General features: G+C 40.6%; 1 protein-coding gene across 4 annotated transcripts in view; it reads right to left on the reverse strand.

Moving 5' to 3' along the window:
* LOC121330914 (ubiquitin carboxyl-terminal hydrolase 22-like) overlaps nucleotides 1–21999 on the reverse strand; it is a 187973-nt gene that overhangs the window by 73708 nt on the left and 92266 nt on the right. For all 4 annotated transcript variants that reach the window (XM_041277880.1, XM_041277884.1, XM_041277881.1 and 1 more), the window contains 2 exons: nucleotides 12777–12890; nucleotides 12022–12123 (listed from right to left, as the gene is read on the reverse strand). In XM_041277880.1, coding sequence (XP_041133814.1) covers nucleotides 12022–12123; nucleotides 12777–12890 — 216 coding nt within the window. The remainder of the gene's footprint in view (nucleotides 1–12021; nucleotides 12124–12776; nucleotides 12891–21999) is intronic.

The raw sequence follows: 21999 nt of genomic DNA on the forward strand, positions 1-21999 counted from the left end.
AAACCTCTCCCAAATCTGTTTCACCACTTGAGGATGCAGCCTGCATTCCGAGCTGTCTGGAGCTCCTCTGGACAGGAGGTCTGCTGCCTTGTTGTCCACACCAGTGAGGTGAACCACCCTGATAGAACACAAGTTTCTGTGTGTTCAGGACAGGAGTCTGTGCGCTGCGGGATGAAGGCCCGGCGAGCGCAGTCCACCTTGGTGGTTTATGTAGGCTACCACTGTAGTATTGTCCGTCCGGACCAGCACATGTTTGTGCACTAACTGCTGGCGAAAATTATATAACGCCAGGTTCATTGCTTGCAGCTCTTGGGCTTTTAAGTGCACTTGCTGCCAATGTTGCTTCCACTAACCGCTTATTCCTCTCCCATTCCAGACTACTCCCCAGCCCAGGCTGGAGGCATCTGTAATGATCACTTCTCTTCTGTGAGGGGATCCGAGAGGAGATCTGAGGCGCACATTGCCAGGTTGGAGCCACCACTCCAGTGTCTTCCAGCATTGTCTGGACACTCTCACCAGCCAGTACCGATCTCGGACCAGGTGCACCTTGAGTGTATTTACTCAGGCTTGAAGCAGGCGCATTCTCAGCAGCCCTAGTGGAAGGATTCTCGAGGCGGCTGTCATCAGCCCCAACAATCTTTGATATACTCTGACCTGTACGAGAGCGTCCTCTCTGAATAGGGAGAGTGTGGCCTCCAACAACCGAATCCTGTCTTCCGACAGTGAGGCAAGCATACTGAGTTCAGTTTTATCCCCAGGAACACTGTGGACTGAGACGGTACGAAGTTGCTCTTCTGTTGATGTATTCAGAGCCTTAACTTCGTCACATGATCTATGATCTGTTTTGTGTGTGCCTCTGTGTGTCTTTTTGAATGCGTGCAAATTAGCCAATCGTCCAGATAGTTCAGAATCCGAATACCCCGCAGCCCGAGTACAGCCAGTGCTGCATCCATGCTATTTGAAAATGTGCGGGGCACCAGCGAGAGGCCAAATGGCAGCACGCAGAATTTGTACGCGTTGCCTTGAAAGGCAAAGCGCAGATATTTTTTGTGCGCGGGATGGATCGGGACGTGAAAGTAGGTGTCTTGCAGGTCAATCGATGTGAACCAGTCGCCCGGTTGGACGGACTGGAGGATAAGCTGTGCTGTCAACATATTGAAATTCCTGTCTGAGGAACAAATTCAGGACCCTGAGGTCCAGAATAGGTCTGAAACCCCCGTTCCTTTTTGGCACCAGGAAGTACCTGGAGTAAAAGCCGCTGAGAGCATTGCTTGGATCAAGCGCACAGTGTTCTTCTTTTGAAGATTGACTGTTAAAGGAGTATCGCTTTCGCTGGCTCGACAGTGGTGGGAAGCACACCCTTGAAGGGTGGCGGACCTGTGCGAATTGTAGAGCGTATCCGTGTCTCATTGTCGATAGCACCCAGGAGTCCTGGGAGCAAAGTCTTGCCATGGGTCGTTGCCTTTGGTCAGTCCGGTTGTGAGGGGGGTTGGTGGCAGCCAAGGACCCTCAGGGGCGGTCTCCCTTGGCCTTAGGAGGGGGTGGGTGTTTCTTATGCCCTGGCCTCGGTCTCCAGCCGGAGAACCAGTTAACCCTGGCTGGCGGTGGTCCTTTGCCACAGGCTCTGCAACTGCCTGCTTGTCTGTTTTGGTGGGCGGTGTTACGACCCTGTTGCCCCCACAGACTGTAATGTGTGGAGGGCTGTAAAGCAAGCAAGTCTTGGCTAGTAAATGCTAATCTCTGATCAATACATTTGCGTGGTTGGCTATTCCAGTGTTTCCCAACCCTGTTCCTGGCAGCACACCGTGTCTGCTGGTTTTTGTTCCAACACAGCTCTCAATTGCTTAATTGAACCCTTCATTGAACTAATAAAGTGATTAACTGGGCATTTTCATGTTATTTTCAAGCTCTTCGTTTATTGATACGGTTCAATTAAGCAACTGAGCGCTGCGTTGGAATGAAAACCAGCAGACACAGTGTGCCACCAGGAACAGGGCTGGGAAACCCTGGGCTACTCTAAGTAGTGTACTGTGAAGAAGTGTAGAGCCTGGCATTACACAAGTTATTTTTACCTCGACTAATAGATTTCAAGGTCATCACCACTCTGTAATAATAACTCAATATTAACTAAACTTATATTTAGTTAACTGTAATAATAACTATAACTGAAATTAAACTAATAACTATAACTAAAATTAAAAAAATCATAACTAAGAAAAAGCCATAACTAAAAAAACACTGGTTCCAACACAACAACAGTCCAAAGCACATTAAAATCTACTTCAGAATGGTTAAAAGAATAAAATCAAGGTTCTGGATTGGCCAAGTCAAAGTCCCGATCTAAATCTGATTGAGAATCTTTGGTATGAGTTGAAGATCATCGATGGACTGCAGTCTTCAAGTCTCACCATAAATTTCTGACTGGATTCAAGTCAGGACTTTGACTGGGCCATTCAAAAACATTAACTCTGTTCTTGTTTAACCACTCCAGGATGGCTTTGGCTTTTTGCTTCAGGTCATTGTCCTGCTGAAATGTGAATTTCCTCCCAGTTCTCAACATCTCTGATTATAATGCATGAGTAACTTTGCAAACACACATTTGACAATCACTGAAAATCAACGTAGATAAACATTCCAGTTCCAAATACATATGGACATCCACAGCACACTATCAGCAATCTTTCTACAAAACAAGTCAGCAATTATGACTTTTACATTACTTTAACCTCTTTTTATACCCGCTTAAAACCAATGTCCAGAAGAGAGAGGATGCATTTCAGCACTTCTAAATAGCAGCATGCACTTCTCCATCTAGTCAGAATGCATGATTAAATTGTATTAAAAAAAAAAAAAAAATGTAAAAAAACTGAGATCAAATCTTTAGTTGATTAATCGGTACGATTAATCTGTTAATCTGAACAGCCGTGATAGATAAATAGAGATATACAGTATAGTTGGTGAACTGGATGTCATGAGCCAGCTTGATCGCCCAAACCAGCACAACAACATCCAGCAAGTTGTTGATGCCCTCTCAGAACTGACCAAATAAAATTGCAAATGAACATACTGATTGTGTTTTGTTTGCATCATTAACATTTAACACAACAGTAAATCCAAGAGACTCTCTGACAGCATGAGCCTCCTCAGATCGCTGCTGTCCAACTGAAACTGGCGGCTGAGGTAACCTTCACAGTTGCCAAGTCCGCTTATAAGTGGGACTGTGCTTGTTTTTTGAGAGTCGCAGGTTGGAATTTGCATAAACACCCATACTCTAACATGGGTTGCACTTGTTTTGGGCTGTTTTGAAAGGCAGTGCCGCTTTCTTTTCTCGTGAGACTTGGCAGCACTGGTAACCTTCCCCGTCTGTCTCACAGGCAGCCACTGATTCCTGAACACCTCATATTGTTCTTGAGTTTGTGCAATATACAGCAGGCAGTGGCAATTCTGGGAAGGAACTAATGCTGCACTTCAATCCGTTTCATCAGCATCTGCCACCTCCCTTTCAAGTGCCCACTACTCGTATTTGCCCAAGCGAGGTGTTTAATCCTTCCTCAGCAGCTGTCAGCTGTCTGGAACGGTAGGGTTTGTAGCCCAGGGTAGTATATGCAACGTCACCTGATCCTATATGCTGTACTGCCTGAATGAAAGGGAATATAGCATTGTGACAGGGTTTTCCTCATGTCACACGTGTGGGTAGCCGCTGTTGAAGCATACAGAGAGACAGACGTGGTGTTGATGTTGAAACGCCGGCACAGGTGCACAGGTTTTATTAACAAACAAACAGAAAACGAAAGTAAAATAAAGGTGGTCATGTGACGTTACCAGCGATGGTAACGCATAGAGGACTAGTACATCAAGCTGTACAAAAAGTGCAAAATAAAACAATACAACAAACTATAAATCAAAGGTGCCGTGAAAACGTCAGGCCTTGCAGCAGCCCCGAGCTATCTCCCGTGGATGTTTTTAAACTGACGGACACTCGGTCGAGACCCACCCACCTGCTGATTGAGGACCATCACAGCCAATCACTTGCTGCCCTTCCCCTCAACCAAGCATATCAGGCAGCAAGTCTCAAATCGAGCGACCGTCTGTAAACAATAATTCAATCAAACAAATCAACTCCCAAAACGACACAAAATAAACCCATTCCCACATATAATTCACCCCAAAACTAATTTACCAATGTGCAGGGCAATCGCCTTGCAACATATCTCCCTCCTTAGGATGAACTCTAAGGGTTCATCCGACAACACCATTCACTTATTTAATTTTTTTTTTTTTTTTAATACACTTCATATGGGTGGGTGGGAGGGAACATTTGAGCCCAGCCAGCCTCAACCAACCACCAAACAGCTAACTGGCTCAATGTTATCACCACATTATCATCAATTTAATTTATCACCTTTATTTTCTCGATGATTTATCATTACCATCACTATTATCATTTCCCATCACCATCATTTATACAATACATAATTTAACAATAATCTACTAACATGTAACAATTAACACAACAACAATTATTAACCCCCAGGGCTTCTATAAGGGGGCGCCCATTCAACCCCGCTTACCCCCTAAACCCAGTGTCCCTTCCCGGGGCTCCTCTCCGGAGAATTACTCCACCTCCTTCTGAGACGATCCCCCATAAACGACAGGCTCCTTCGCTGACGCTCGGCAGGCAGTTCCTCCCACTGGCTTCCAGGCAGGTAGTCTCTCCTCCTCCCTCACCAGCTTCCAGGACCGGAACTCCTCCTTCTACAGCTCTCAGGAACAGACCCTCCTCGGCCTCTCTGGCGTTCAGGCGGGATCTCTCAGCTCCATTACAGTGCCTTTACAAGGACCACGGCGTGTAGCAAAGGAGAAGCCATACTAATGGGGGATTTCAACTTCCCCCATATAAAATGGGAAAATCCAGTGGGTAGCAGGAAGGATGAAATTGAAATGGTGGAAATGACAAATGACTGCTTCCTAACACAATTTGTCAAGGCACCAACTAGAGGGGAGGCATGCCTTGATTTAGTCTTTTCAAATAACGAAGACAGAATAACTAAAACAGAGGTCAGAGAACCACTGGCAAACTCAGACCACAACATGGTCTCTTTTGAAGTGTTTTTTAAAACCCCAAAAGTAAAGACTAAAGCTAAGGTTTACAATTTTAGAAAATCAAACTATGAAGGTAAAACTAAATGGCCAAAATGGTTTAATAGATCAATTAAAAAAAATATTCAGCGAAAAAAGGCACTTTACAGAGCATTAAAAAAGGACCAAAAAGAAAGTACGCAGAAAGAGTACACGGAACTGCAAACGCAAGTCAAAAAGGAAGTTAGAAAGGCCAAGAGAGAAATAGAAATGAACACTGCTAAGGGGGCTAAAACCAATTCCAAAATGTTTTTCCAATATTACAACAGCAAGAGAACATTCAAAGAGGAAGTTAAATGTTTAAGAGATACAAATGGCAAAATTGTAGAGGAAGAAAAAAAAATAGCAAATATATTAAATGATTACTTTTCACAAGTTTTTACAAAGGAAGATACTGATGCAGTAATTTAAATTGTTCACCCGCTCAGCAAGAGAAGGATTTTACTCCAGCTACTTCTTGGTGCTGAAATGAGATGGTGGCCTCAGACTGATCCTCGACCTCAGACATCACAATCTGTACTTGAGAGTTCAAGATGCTGACAACGCAGCAGCTGTTGAAGTCAGCCAGATGCAGATGCAGATTGGTCCCTGGAAGTCTTTAACTGCATCCTCTGCATGCTCCCCTCCCAGGCAGTGGATGCACTTGTCGTGCTTATCCTCTGCTGGAATGCTTCTCTGCAATCAGCACAAGACTGAAACCCAGGCATGGTGCAAGGCTGAAAAAACAGTTCAGCCATGCAATGTATGTGCACAAAGTACAGACAGTAAGCTGGCTGGTGCCGAAAACTGTTGAGTACACAAGAGTACGCAAAAAATGGAGCACTGGTAACTGCCTTAGTGTCAAACCAGACCGAACCAGGTCACTGGTACAGATTCTGGTATGAACCAATGGTATTAACCTTGGCACCAATAAAGGTGACTGTTACCTACGTTGGTACCGATCAAGTCATTGGTACTGGCTGTGGTACTGCCTGGTGCCGAGGAACCGACTGTGGTACTGACCAGGTTGGTGGTACAGGCTCTGGTACCGACCAAATGACTAGTACTGGTGCTAGTACTGGCTCTAGGTAAAGGTTGTGGTATATGCTCCAGGTTGTGGTATATGCTCTGATAAAGGCTGTGGTACCGGCTCTGGTAAAGGCTGTGGTACCGGCTCTGGTAAAGGCTGTGGTACCAGCTCTGGTACCGGCTCTGGTACAGGCTGTTGTACCAACTCTGGTACACGCTCTGAAGATTGCTCTTGAAGTTTACTGTTTAGAAGCATTTCAAGACGAACTTTCCCTGGCAAAAAAATTACAGATTTTTTTCTTTCAATTTTAGTGTTGCTGAACTAGTTTGCTATTTATCATATTTACAGATTTTTTTTTTTATCTTTAACCCTTTCATGACCAAGCATTTTCAGTGGGATGCTGCCCCAAGACCAGACGTCTTTTGGCTGTATCACTAAAAATCAATTTTTTTATAGTAGCATCTTGGAAATGGTGTCCTTTTTTCAGAACACTCTGGGGAACTATTACCGAAGGGACCTTACAATACTGATGTTTGGGCAAATATTGATGTTTGGGAAATTACAAGACATCGTTTCACCCGAGTGATTGCATTGACATAACACATGTTTATTCTTTATAAGCAATAATGGACACAAATCTCAATTATTTTCTCAAAATAAATATTTACAAATACTATAGTTACTCATTCCATTCCATTATTTAAAAAAAAAAAATTAAATAACTGATAACTTTAATTCATGAAATAGTATCTGCTTATAGCCACTCTTTTCTTGATATTTATAAATGTTGTAAAAACATATATACTGTATTACAACACATGGAGACAGAATAAATGCTAATATAACCATATCAAATACATCAGATTTTGAGTGTTTTTCCATGTCTTTAGCAGGCTGTGATGTCTTTTCTCTCCGCCCTTTAGACACTAAATGCCCCCCTCAGTGACACTTCCTGAGAAATGAACAGACCAATTACTGAACAGTCTGTGTACGATGGAGTCTTAACTGCTTGTTAATGGAGTGTCATTTGAGCTGAAAGTGGGTTGGCTGGTTGCGGTAGTGACAGGAACAGGATTCACTGCTTGATTGGTTGGTTTTGAGTCTTGTTTGGAGGATCCAGCCGAGAATAGTATTGTAGACCAACTGTGTTTTTGCTAAACTTTTGCTGTCCTATAGTTGTAAATTGAGCTTTCATCACAGTGTCCTGTTAGACATGATTTCTCTTGTCTCCAGACCAGCGTCAGATAGAAGTTGAACAGCTGTGGCTCTCACACATTGATTTGTGTACATTTTGGTGACTGGCTTTTTCACTGAGGGCAGCCATTACATTTATCTGTAAGCAGGAATGATTCACAGTTCACAGCATCTACCATCTATTAGAGCCCACTAGAGCTGAAAGCTGATTGGCTGACAGTACTGAATCGAAATGCTTATATGAGATTCTCTGTACAACAGTTTATTATTTTTAAATAAAATACACTATAAATCTCATTGTAATATATTTATATATTAATTAATGTATGTATTTATTTTTCAGTGAGAGTAGTGCAGGGAAAGAATGTTGCCCTCCCCCCCAAAAATGTAATTAAATTAAAAAATTCACAGCATGAAACTTGGATCGCCCTGCTGCAGCAGTGTTCCAGTTAGCCATCATGTGACAAGAGAAAAATAGCTGTAAAATGTTGTACATGGTTTAAAAAAATAATAATAATAATGTGATAGAACCTACTGTAAATATTGGGTGCATTTTGGTAGAAAAACAGTAATAGTTGGCAATGAACTTGTACCTGTGCTGCAACAAACTAAAACACCTGTACATCATGAGTTGAATTTAGCTTATAGGGAGAGATTGGAAAAATAACAGGCAGAAGCTATTTTTATATTTGAATAACTCCAAGTATTGCTTATTATAGTTGTACTTTAGTGTGTTACTTAAATTTACTAGCAAATATGTTCCAAACTGCACTGAACAGAGCATTTCCTTAAAAGTATGTTATACATTTGTTGAGGTGGAGTCACAGGGAAACTTATGTGTATCTTGAAGAATTTAGTGAACCCGTCAGGCTAGTAAGGCTTTTGTATTCGGTGTTAAATAAAAATAAAAATCGAAAAAAAAAAACAGGTTATATTTTACTTTTTTGTTTGTTTTGTGCGACAGGGAGGGGACAAGTAGATTTTTAAGAAGGATAAGTAGATTTTCTGGCACTTTGTCCCTTGGACAAGAAGTGTTTTTCAAAAATTGCACACCCGATATGAAAAGGCGCTAGAAAGAATTTAATATCGACTCACGAAGAGCCGAGCAGCAAGGGAGAGAGTGTGAACTCGCCGAACAAGTTACTGAATCCCAGGCAAGGGGCGGGGAGAGCCGCCGGCTTCACACAGGGCACACGGCCACGGAGGGGACTTCATCACAACCTAACAGAGAAAAAAGTGAATTAATCAACTTCCCTCTGTAGTTATGACAAAGTCAGAGCTCACTCTTTCTTCAGGCAAGGCTGAAAGAGAAAATGGCACTGAGCCTTATGCATCACTCGTATTTATCTCCTGGGGGCAGAGACGACATAAGTGCTCAGGTATTTCGGGCTGGAAGAGGTTATAGCCCATTAGGTAATGGATACATTTCAGACTTGAAGGGAACGGATCTCTCCCAGTTTGGATGTCAATTTCTGTTTCAAAGAGCTTTTAATCTTGTCATGGGTAATGCACATCAAACAAATGCATATAAAACAGACTAGAGTGAACCGCCCCTACCACAGCACAGAAAAATGTAACAATGCAAGTGAAAGCCTGGAGAAGCATAGGGAAGCACAGATGGCAGAAATGGAAACGATAAGTAGAGTCTGCAGGGTTGCGTGACAATACGCAAAACTTGAAAAGCAAGACCAGCGGGTGGACAGTGATGGCAATTTGAATTTTAGTCTTGAATGCGGGTGAGTAGCCCTTTCAAATCTAAATTGAGAATCAGATTTAAATGATTAAGTTGGAGTCTGCAGGGCTGTGTAGCGATACACGAACACAAACAGAAAACACAAGACAGAGAGCAAGTGCATGACTTGGGGTTTAAATAGGGGTTTAGCAGATATTGCTGGCAGGACGGAATGGGGGGGAGGAGCCCTTGCTCCTGCCCCTCCAAACACACAGAAGGCTATAATAGAAATCTCTTCGTGTTAATTCAAAACTTTATTTAGATACACTATGATTTGATTAGCAAAACAACAATGGTTAATTGGAGTTCACAAAGAAAACTTTTTTTCAGCTTGATACGGTAACCTTTTCACTGCCGTTAAATATTGACCTTTTGCTGAGTTTCAGCCCTTCATTATCATTATTTTCTTTATTTTTAAGGCATTTCTAGCCACTTTGTTAATGGCATGTGTGCAATATAAAGACCTTAAGTGTATTTTTATTTATGTTTTTCATTGTTATTGTTCTAAATTTCTTGACTGTATCGTTTCATTTTAAGCAACATTTTTACAAAACAGTACTCATCATTACATCATCACTACAGCTGTTGCAGGAACCTGGGGTTACCGTATTCTGCTGGTGTTAATACAGCATCTTTGGACTTCCAGACATTTTGTGTTCGACTTCGATCAGATTGTTATCATCCCTCTTGTGGTTCAGTTTCAAACATGTGATATGCCGGCTTTTTTTCAGTGTTCTATATGGAATTGGTGCGACTTAACCATGCAAAATCACATAATCGTATTTTTGTTTGAACCCAAACCCTTCCTAATACAGGCGTGTCTCTAGTTGCTGTAGCTGAAAGGGCGTTGCAGCCATAATGGCCGTGTATAGACATACATTTTGAGAGGCCTTGCAGCAATTGAGAAGGGCACACATGCCACTTACCCAAAAAGTACAGTCACAGAACAAATATTTTCTTCAGACCATCCTTTCCGACACCTTTACCAGATATGGGGAGAGACCCCCTTCCTCACACATAGGGAGACCCTCCTTCCCTATACCTTTACCAGACAACTACGCTTGCAATTGATTCAGATATTTATTGCCTGTCAAGAGCCAACATTCATGTCATCAATGGTCTAATTTGAAAGGTGATTGCTTTTGCATTTGCCCACTTATCCATGTACATCAACAAACAGTTCAATCCAATTTTCTCTCTCTCAAGCGATACACTGATATTTTTTTTGGGGGGGGTGGGGGGTGGCTGGATGGGAATTTAAAAATGCCTGCTCATACTGACAAGTTAAACATTTTTGTTATTTATCTGTTCTACTGCCACTAGAGACTCATGCATTCCTCTCACATACATCTAACATATCCCAGAATGAAGGTTTTTGCCCAGCTGCCTTTACCACCTGTCTCGGATATACTGCTACTCACCGCCACCACCCTTTCCTTATTCACGTTTCATACTTTGAGAATAGGGATTCTAGCAGGCTCTGGCTAATTATCCTGCACTTTTAAAACCTTATTCTTCTCTTTGTCTCTCTATGCAACTGTTGCCTTCTCGAGCCCCACAAGTCAGTTCAGATGCTACCGAGGAAGCTAATTGCCAGCCTATACTGACTAACACTGCTCTACTGACTAAGGAAGACAGATTACTCATCTGATCAGCTGAAAATAAATACTATCCTCTAAGCTTCTTCTAGACATAGCAAATCTTCAAAACGCTCAAATTAAAAAGAAGGAATGATCCATGCAGAAATCCTAGAAAGGCAACTGGGCTTACAATTTTTTTCTCTCATCCAACGTTCACAGAAATATCTAAGCATCAAATAAATACATCTTTCCACAACTATTGATTAAAGTGATTGTAGTTAACAAAATAACTCCATAACTTTACCTGGGCAGTTTTAAAATCAACACATGTTGTAACAAACATGTATTTTTGTGTCCAATTACTTTAACCCTGATTTTCTTAGAATAGCCAATTATGTTCCCACACCGCATCAATTCCCCACACAGGCTGGTATGGTCCGCTGTACCACAATGAGGAGAAACAGTCCCAGCCAATTTTACCTCCCTAAACTTGTCTTGTCCTGGTGGTCATTTTGCCCTAGCAGTGGACTATTTCACTCTAGGAGAAATGCCCCAAGAAGAGAAAGACAGTCAAGACACATAGCTTGCAAACAGAGATTTATTTAACCTATTGTAGTATTAGGTAACATGATTTAAAATTAACATACTTGTTTGGTAAAACATGTGTTTCTTTCAAAACTGCACATCTGGGAACTGATATTGTGAACTGATGTGCATGGCTGATCATTTATGGAACTATTTTGTTAGCTTCCATTACTTTAAGCACTGATTCAGTTACATTTTTAGACATAAGTTACAGAGCTCTCTGACCCGTGGTAGTGATTTCATTATTAAGCAGTAAATCTCCACAGAAGCATTACAAAGAGGCACCGACTTTCACTCTATACTTCCCTCAACAACTAACACTCTCCTAAACACTTTTCACTACATTGCTAAAAGATTCAAGTTGATAAAAAAATTAATTAGTAAGAATGCAGAGGTAGATTTAAAATATGTAAAATTCGGTTACTGTAACTGAAGCTGCACCAATATGTGAGAAGTACATAAGAAATAGTAAAAATGCCTGCCCTAAAGCAACCAACTATGAGTGCAAGTTAAACTTAACATCTTGTGTTAAATTTATGTAATGTAATTAACATAGTAATGATTTGGGCTACTTATAAAGAAGTTGCTCTGCCACTCTGAACTTCTACAAATTCTACCATAATTCATTGTAGTGGTCTTGAAAGCCACCCTGGGTACACTGGGTCCTCCCTGAAAGTAGCTTTGACTGAGGACCACTGTTTATATGCACGAAGCAGCAGCACTGCAACACACTTACACTCTACACACAAAGACCTCCGGTCCAATAAATTAATCTTTCTTACCAATAGTGCAATTTGTAGTTATTTTCCTACGTTTGGGATTGTGCCGTAGTAATTCCAATTCACGTTTGGTTGGCTCCCATGTTGAATACTTTTCACCGACACCTAGAAATTCAGAGATAAATGTATGATGGATGATAAATGTGCAAAGAAAGAAAGATCAAATTGGAGATAGATTGGAGATGCGGTTTGACATGAATACATGAATTACTTCACAGTGCAAGGAAATGACATACATTTTAAAATGTACCATAATCATCGGGAATAAAACCAGGACTGTTTCCAGATTCCTGATCAAATTAAAAAGACCCCACAACAAAATATGTATCTATATTCCAAGGAGTAGAATGAAAATGAAAAGTAAATGATATTAATTTAGCAATGTGCCTAAATACCCTTTAACTGTACATTAATCCTGCCTATGCCAACCCCCCCTCCCTCCTTATTAGAACTAAATACAAAATTACATTACTGCAATTGTCTTGAAAAAAATGTACTCATGTTGTACCCATAGGACAAAAAACAATATACATTTTTTAACAGTCTGTGTCAATTGTTTCTATCAAAATGAACAATAAGTTAAACTGACAGATGCAAAATTTTGGAAGATTACAGTGAGGAACTTAGTTACCCCAGTTCACATGTGTTACTGCTGAAAAAATGGGTCTGTCTGCATAAAGCATGAGCATGCTGGTTAAGCACACCACACATTAATTCACAGTGGAAAGTTCGACATCTCTTGAATTCATTCTGCATACCTTGTATTTTCCATGCTTTTCTTTGTTCTTCTTTGGCAATCTGCTCCATATCTTTGTCATATATGTAGTCTTGACATATAAAACAATATATACCTCCATATAATAGATCTATGGCTGAAAAGAGACAGAAAAAAGTGTTTTTAATGTATGCAAGGCAAATCTAAATGTAAAACTAAATTGACAAAATGGTTTAATAGATCAATTAAAACAAATATTCAGCAAAAAAAAGGCACTTCACAGAGCATTTACAAGGGACCAAAAACAAAGTACACAGAAAGAGTACAAACTGCAAACCCAAGTCAAAAAATAAGTTAAAAAGGCCAAGAAAGAAATGTTTTTCCAATATTACAACAGCAAGAGAACATTCAAAGAGGAGGTTAAATGTCTAAGAGATACAAATGGCAGAACCACAGATGAAGAAAAAAAATAGCAAATATTTTACAAAGGAGGATAGGGACAACATACCCCACATGTCAACCAGTCCCTATCCAGTTTTAAATAACTTTAGCATAACTGAGGCAGAAGTGTTAAAGGGACTAGGAGCTCTTAAAATAAAGAAATCCCCTGGGCCGGATGAGATCCTCCCAATAGTACTCAAAGGAATGAAAGAAGTTATTTACAAACCGCTAACCAAGATCATGCAAAAGTCTCTTGACAAAACAGGGGTTGTACCGATAGACTGGAAAACTGCAAAAGTAATACCGATCCACAAAAAGGGAAACAAAACTGAACCAGGTAACTACAGACCAATAAGCCTGACTTCTGTTATATGCAAACTTATGGAAACTATAATAAGATCCAAAATGGAAAATGACCTAAATGGTAACAGTATCCTGGGAGACAGTCAACATGGTTTTAGGAAAGGGAGATCGTGTCTAACTAACTTGCTTGATTTTTTTGAGGATGCAACATCCATAATGGATAATTGCAAAGCATATGACATGGTTTATTTAGATTTCCAGAAAGCTTTTGATAAAGTCCCCCCATTAAAGATTAATTCTCAAACTGAACGCAGTAGGGATTCAAGGAAACACGTGTACATGGATTAGGGAGTGGTTAACATGTAGAAAACAGAAAGTACTGATTAGAGGAGAAACCTCAGAATGGAGTGTGGTAACCAGTGGAGTACCACAGGGATCAGTATTAGGTCCTCTGCTATTCGTAATCTACATTAATGATTTAGATTCTGGTATAGTAAGCAAACTTGTTAAATTTGCAGACAACACAAAAATAGGAGGAGTGGCAAACACTGTTGCAGCAGCAAAGGTCATTCAAAATGATCTAGACAAGATTCAGAACTGGGCAGACGCATGGCAAATTACATTTAATAGAGAAAAGTGTAAGGTACTGAACGCAGGAAATAAAAATGTGCATTACAAATATCATATGCGAGATACTGAAATTGAAGAAGGAATCTATGAAAAAGACCTAGGAGTTTTTGTTGACTCAGAAATGTCTTCATCTAGACAATGTGGGGAAACTATAAAAAAAAAGGTTAACAAGATGCTCAGATACATTGTGAAAAGTGTCGAATTTAAATCAAGGGAAGTAATGTTAAAACTGTACAATGCACTAGTAAGACCTCATCTTGAATATTGTGTGCAGTTCTGGTCACCTCGCTATAAAAAAGATATTGCTGCTCTAGAAAGAGTGCAAAGAAGAGCGACCAGAATTATTCCGGGTTTAAAAGGCATGTCATATGCAGACAGGCTAAAAGAATTGAATCTATTCAGTCTTGAACAAAGAAGACTACGCGGCGACCTAATTCAAGCATTCAAAATTCTAAAAGGTATTGATAATATCGACCCAAGGGACTTTTTCGACCTGAAAAAAGAAACAGAACAGGGGTCACAAATGGAGATTAGACAAAGGGGCATTCAGAACAGAAAATAGGAGGCACTTTTTTACACAGAGAATTGTGAAGGTCTGGAATCAACTCCCCAATAATGTTGTTGAAGGTGACACCCTGGGATCCTTCAAGAAGCTGCTTGATGAGATTCTGGGATCAATAAGCTACTAACAATCAAACGAGCAAGATGGGCCGAATGGCCTCCTCTCGTTTGTAAACTTTCTTAAGTGAACATTCCATCTCAACCTTAAATACCTTTGCAGGCACTGATATTGAGAGCGCGTCAGAGACCACCAGCAGTGTTATGACTTGTATCCCAATCGTCTTTTGAAAGCTGAAGCTAATTTTCATTATTTATTTTTTTTATTATTTTTTTTGCAGTGAAACAATGATTATCTGGTCTAGAGATGACAGCGTCAGGTAGCTCTTTTTATCGCCAGGACGCAGCCTCACAGTATAAGTACAGAAAGCCCAACTTCTGCATAACTTCCGAACAGCAATTGAAGGCAACATAAGAACGTACAGATTACAGTGAATCAATAAAGGAGCTCTTCATTAGACAACTACAAAATATAAATACATCTTTACACTAAGTAACATACCATACTAATACAGTATATACCTTTGGGTCTTGGTATATGTTCTGCTACATAAAGCCTTATAAATAACGTAGTACACAGTAGATGTTAAATTACTGAACGTCATGTACTAGGTCACCATTATAACGGAACACATTAAAAGTACAAAACATGTTTGTTATGTATTTAATTGATTTAACCATGTCCTTCAATAGTGCTTTTAAGCAGTGTATCTTTAGAGATCATTTCAGCTATTAGATTTATTATTCGCTCCTTTGTGAGTGCATTTGGTGTAGCAAGCTGTAATGGGTCATTGTGATGGACCACGGCTTGCAGCTGGCCTCTAGACTGAAGGTACAGTAGGTGGATACATGCTTGTTTCATAGGTGGTTTAACATTGTCCCTATGCTGTTAATGTAGCTCAGTCATTTATTGTAGTGTGAACTTTAATGTTTAGCAAAATGTTCCCAAACCAAACTTTTTTTTTTTTTTTTTTAATCACAGGGATTTTTCAAAAATTGCGTGGCTGCAGTCTCATTCATTTTCTGTTTGGTATTATTATTATTAGGCTTCCAAACTAAAGGCTGGGAAGCCTATTGTTATTGTTAAAGTTTTTTTTTTTTATTATTATTTTTTTCTTCCCAAAACTTTAAACTGCTGCTGCTTCGAAGCTGTGTGACTGATCGGGTTCTAACTTGGCAGGTAACAAGCTGGATACATTGGCTGTCAGATGCTGAAAAAAATTTGCTGCTGCATCCTTGCACTTGGCGCCGTGACACATTTTTCAATAAAAAACCTTTCAAAATCTTCTTTTTAGGAACTGGTGAAGTGACTGATCTGAAACTTGGCATATATCACACTATGTAACACAATTTTTTTTACTGGGTAATAAGTGTTATTTCCTAATTGCTTATGCCTCAAAAGTATAGAAAATGGCTATTATTCCCCACAAACTTTGCTTTTGTGACCAGGACAGTGATATTTTGAAATTTACCTATTTCCAATGAGAAAACGGGCGAATTTGTGTCTTTTCGTTCACATAAAGTCAGAAAGAAACAACATATGAAACAAATTAACATGTATTTATACTAAAGTAATACAAAAATGACTACAAAAGATTTAGAAGTGAGTAGTTTTTCGAGATTTACGATTATACAGTAAATCACTTTCACGAATCAGCCCCCAAATGTAGTCTCCCATCATGTTCTCGTTATACTGTCCTTGGTAGCGCCGTTCAAAGTCCAGTATATCCTGGTGGAAGCACTCGCCTTGCTCCTCTGAGTACGCTCCCATGTTCTCCTTGAATTTATCAAGATGAGCATCAAGGATATGGACTTTGAGGGACATCCTACAGCCCATTGTGCCGTAGTTCTTCACCAGAGTCTCAACCAGCTCCACATAGTTTTCGGCCTTGTGATTGCCCAGGAAGCCCCGAACCACTGCGACAAAGCTGTTCCAAGCTGCTTTCTCCTTACTAGTGAGCTTCTTGGGGAATTCACTGCACTCCAGGATCTTCTTTATCTGTGGTCCGACGAAGACGCTGGCTTTGACCTTTGCCTCAGACAGCTTAGAGAAGAAGTCTTGAAGGTACTTGAAGGCTGCCGACTCCTTATCTAGAGCTCTGACAAAATGTTTCATAAGGCCCAATTTGATGTGCAGAGGTGGCATCAGCACCTTCCGGGGGTCCACCAGTGGCTCCCACTTGACGTTGTTCCTCCCCACAGAGAACTCGGTCCGCTGTGGCCAGTCCCGCCTGTGGTAGTGCGCCTTGGTGTCCCTGCTGTCCCAAAGGCAAAGATAGCAGGGAAACTTGGTAAAACCGCCTTGGAGACCCATCAGGAATGCCACCATTTTGAAGTCTCCTATGACCTCCCAGCCGTACTCATCATACTTCAAGGCGTCCAGCAAGGTCTTGATGCTGTTGTAATCCTCTTTGAGGTGCACCGAGTGAGCCAGGGGAAGAGACGGGTACTTGTTACCATTATGGAGCAGCACGGCTTTGAGGCTCCTGGATGAGCTGTTAATGAAGACAGGCGATTCCGATTGACTCAAACAGACTGGTCACATTGTGGCAGAAGCAGAGCCCATCTTGACGGGTGAAGAAGCTGGAAAAAGGTTGGTGACGCTTCCTCTGATCTGCGACTTGCACACTTTCATCCAACAAGTTCCACTGCTTGAGCCTAGACGTCAAGCTCAGCATTGGACTTGGTGAGACCAAGATCTCTAATCAAGTCATTGAGGTCTTTTTGGTTGGGGTAGTATGGGTTTCTCTCCTCAGCTCCACCTCTGAAATTGTCATCTGGATCTACAACGTCTTTGCTCTCTGACTTGCTACTCTCTTCTAAAGACGGCTGCTCTCTCTCAGGAGGAGTGAGTACGGGGAGCTCAGTGTGGCGCCGGGGCGATGGATGAAGGAAGGTCCGGATACGTGATAGCAGGTGCATTCTTGCCAGTCTGACATTTGGAAGGGTCCACCATGCAGAAGTAGCAGTTGCTTGAGTGGTCAGTGGGTTCCCGCCAAATTCTTGGGATAGCGAACTTCATGGCTCTCTTTTCCTCTCTGTACCATCCTACAAAAATACATTTATTTCACCCATGACTAATGTGTAAGAGATTCTCGCAACATTTTTCATATATGATATATTTTTTCAATAACATTGAAAATTGTAAAACATTTTAAAATTAAAAACTTTTACAATTTTAAAAATTTTAACAAATTTTATAACATAAAATTCCAAGCAACAATTGTCCATCTTACCTTCCAGAGTTTTTTTGCAGTGCTCGCAGGTGAAATGAGGTGCCCAGGGTTTGTCTTGATCCCCAACAGGCATGCCGAAATGTGCCTTGTAGGCCTCACACATTTTAGCAGATGCTTCCACGGAGTACTTTTTCGCTCTTGTCTTGATAAAAATTGGCCGCAGACATAGCAAAATGCGTCTGCCGGATGCTTGCAGCCTCTTGATGCCGTCTCAGAAAAATGCAGAGATGTATCCACTTAGGAAGCTGGAACTAAACTGAACTGGTGGGCTTAAGGCCCCTGTATTTATACTACTGTTTATATTACTGGAAAGTTCAAGAAAGTTCTAGAAGTTACTCCAAGTTTACTCAGCACTGAATCTATCCGGAATGTTCTGGAAAATAGGTACATTTCAAAATATCACTGTCCTGGTGACAAAAGCAAAGTTTGTGGGGAATAATAGCCATTTTGTATACTTTTGAGGCATAAGCAATTAGGAAATAACACTTACTACCCAGGAACCAAAAAAAGAAAAAAAAATTGTTACACGGTGTCATCAGCATCCAAACCCGCAACTTTAAACCTGCGTTAGTTGACAAACAATTTACTTGACTAACTCCAAACTTAATAAGCATCTTCCCTGATACTGTATCAACAAAACTGACTTTTTTTTAGAAATCTTTCGAAATCTTCTTCTTGGGAACTGATGAAGCGATTGATCTGACACTTGGCATATATGATCAACATCCAAACCTGCATCTTTGCGAAGCACAAGTTTGTGCGATAAATTTTAATGTCGAAATGGCTGCCACAAACTTTAACGAAACGCACCCTTAACAGCAAACTGTTGCTATTTGAACACCGCTTGACCAACGTCATCCAAAATTTTAAACTGCCTCAGTTGACAAATGGTTTACTTGACTAACTCAAAACTTCACAAGCATCATCCTTGACACTGTAGCAATACAACTGACTGAAATGGCCGCGTGACGCATTTCTTATAGAAACCTCCCGAAATGTTCTTCTTGGCATTGTTGAAGTGATTGATCTGACACTTGGCAGATATTATCAGCATCCAAACCTCCTTGCAAAGCAGAAGCTGCTGTGATACAATTCAATAGTAAAATTGCTGCAGCAAATTTCACCGAAACACGCCCTTAACAGCAGACTGCTTTTATTTGAAAACCGTCTCACCAACAGACTCCAAACTTGTAGGCATCGTTCTGGTGACAGCGGAATACAAATATGTTAAAATGGTTATGTTTCGTGAAACAATATGGCTGCTAGTCCTACTTTTTGTTCTTATATTTAAAACTGTTTCAGTTTAAAAATGGTTCACTTTATTAACTCCAAACTTGAAAACCATCATTCCTGTGTCGCTAAAACCTAATAATAATAATAATAATAATAATAATAATAATAATAATAATAATAATAATAACTAGAACTGCCTGGCATTTCCTGTATTTTGCTCCATCCATTCTTCCTTCAGTTGTAACAAGATGCCAAGTCCCTGCTGCTGATGCCACCACCATACTTCACTGTAGGGATGGTGTGTCTTGAGGCATGGGTAGTGTTAGGTTTGCGCCACACATTGCGCTTTGAGTTTTGGCCAAAAAGCTCTATCTTGGTCTCATCTGACCACAAAACCTTTTCCCACATTGCAGCTGGGTCACTCTCATGCTTTCTGGCAAACTCCAGACGTGCTTTCAGATGGTACTTTTTGAGTAACGGCTTCTTTCTTGCCACCTGCCCATACAGGCCAGTGTTATGCAGAGCTCTTGATATGGTTGACTGGTGTACCATTACTCCACTCCCAGCTACTGAACTCTGTAGCTCCTTCAAAGTGATTGTTGGCATCTTTGTGGCTGCTCTCACAAGTCTCCTTGTTTCAGCACTGAGTTTTGAGGGACGGCCTTTTCTTGGCAGTGCCTGGGTGGTGTGATGCAGCTTCCACTTCCTGATTATTGATCCAACTGTGCTCACTGGGATGCAACATCGATAATGGATAATTGCAAAGCATATGACATGGTTTATTTAGATTTCCAGAAAGCTTTTGACAAAGTCCCGCACAAAAGATTAATTCTCAAACTGAACGCAGTTGGGATTCAAGGAAACACATGTACATGGATTAGGGAGTGGTTAACATGTAGAAAACAGAAAGTACTGATTAGAGGAAAAACCTCAGAATGGAGTGTGGTAACCAGCGGTGTACCACAGGGATCAGTATTAGGTCCTCTGCTATTCCTAATCTACATTAATGATTTAGATTCTGGTATAGTAAGCAAACTTGTTAAATTTGCAGATGACACAAAAGTAGGAGGAGTGGCAAACACTGTTGCAGCAGCAAAGGTCATTCAAAATGATCTAGACAAGATTCAGAACTGGGCAGACACATGGCAAATGACATTTAATAGAGAAAAGTGTAAGGTACTGCACGCAGGAAATAAAAATGTACATTATAAATATCATATGGGAGATATTGAAATTGGAGAAGGAATCTATGAAAAAGACCTAGGAGTTTTTGTTGACTCAGAAATGTCTTCATCTAGACAATGTGGGGAAGCTATAAAAAAGGCTAACAAGATGCTCGGATACATTGTGAAAAGTGTTGAATTTAAATCAAGGGAAGTAATGTTAAAACTGTACAATGCACTTGTAAGACCTCATCTTGAATATTGTGTGCAGTTCTGGTCACCTTGCTATAAAAAAGATATTGCTGCTCTAGAAAGAGTGCAAAGAAGAGCGACCAGAATTATTCCGGGCTTAAAAGGCATGTAATATGCAGACAGGCTAAAAGAATTGAATCTGTTCAGTCTTGAACAAAGAAGACTACGTGGCGACCTAATTCAAGCATTCAAAATTCTAAAAGGTATTGACAGTGTCGACCCAAGGGACTTTTTCAGCCTGAAAAAAGAAACAAGGACCAGGGGTCACAAATGGAGTTTAGAAAAAGGGGCATTCAGAACAGAAAATAGGAGACACTTTTTTACACAGAGAATTGTGAGGGTCTGGAATCAACTCCCCAGTAATGTTGTTGAAGCTGACACCCTGGGATCCTTCAAGAAGCTGCTTGATGAGATTTTGGGATCAATAAGCTACTAACAACCAAACGAGCAAGATGGGCCGAATGGCCTCCTCTCGTTTGTAAACTTTCTTATGTTCTTATGTTCTTATATCCAAACACTTGGATATTATTTTGTACCCTTTCCCTAATCTATGCATTTGTATTACTTTATCTCTAACTTCTGTAGAATGCTCTTTGGTCTTAATTTTCCTTCAGACTCACAGCCTTACCAATGATCCTTCAACAGTGGGGTTTTTATCCAGAAAATGTGACAGCAACTTTAATGGTCCACAGGTGGAGGCCAATGGTAAAGTAACTGTGTCCTCGTTAGGGCAATTTCTTTCATCGGTGCAAACTGGGAGCTTCCACAGCACAGGGGTTGAATACTTTTGCAAGCAAGATATTTCAGTTTTTTATTTTTCTTAAAAATATTTCCCAACATAAAACCAATGTCACCTTACAATAATTGATTCTGAGTTTCAGTGTTTAATAATAAAATATCAAACAGAACAAAATTTCAATGTACCATTTGTAATTCAGTAATATGAATTGTTCAGGGGTCTGAATACTTTTGCAAGCCACTGTATATATAAAAACACATACACACACACACACACACACACCATTAGTCAAATCGTGACTACGTCGCCTCGCTCACTTGTGTACAGTGTGCTTCAGGAGTGAGCAGAGGCGGGTCATAGTGGCTCACGTGACTTTGTAAATGTTCGTGTTTTTGAGCTGACTTTGTTAGATCTCCCAGGGCATTCTCTGTTTCAGTTGAAGGTCTTCAGTAAGTTTAACCAATAGGTGAGTCGAAGAATGTCCTTTTTTTTTTTAGGCAGGTGACCAGTCAGGACTGAGCAGAGGTGGGCCATAAATCTCGCAGGGGATTCTCTGCCTCTCTTGAAGGCCCTGCGTTAGCAGGCAATGGGAACGTCAAAGCTCTGACAGCTGCTGTCCGCAAACAGGAATATTCTATGGTAACTATTTTG

This window comes from Polyodon spathula, chromosome 18 (genome assembly GCF_017654505.1).
Source record: "Polyodon spathula isolate WHYD16114869_AA chromosome 18, ASM1765450v1, whole genome shotgun sequence".
NCBI lineage: Eukaryota > Metazoa > Chordata > Actinopteri > Acipenseriformes > Polyodontidae > Polyodon > Polyodon spathula.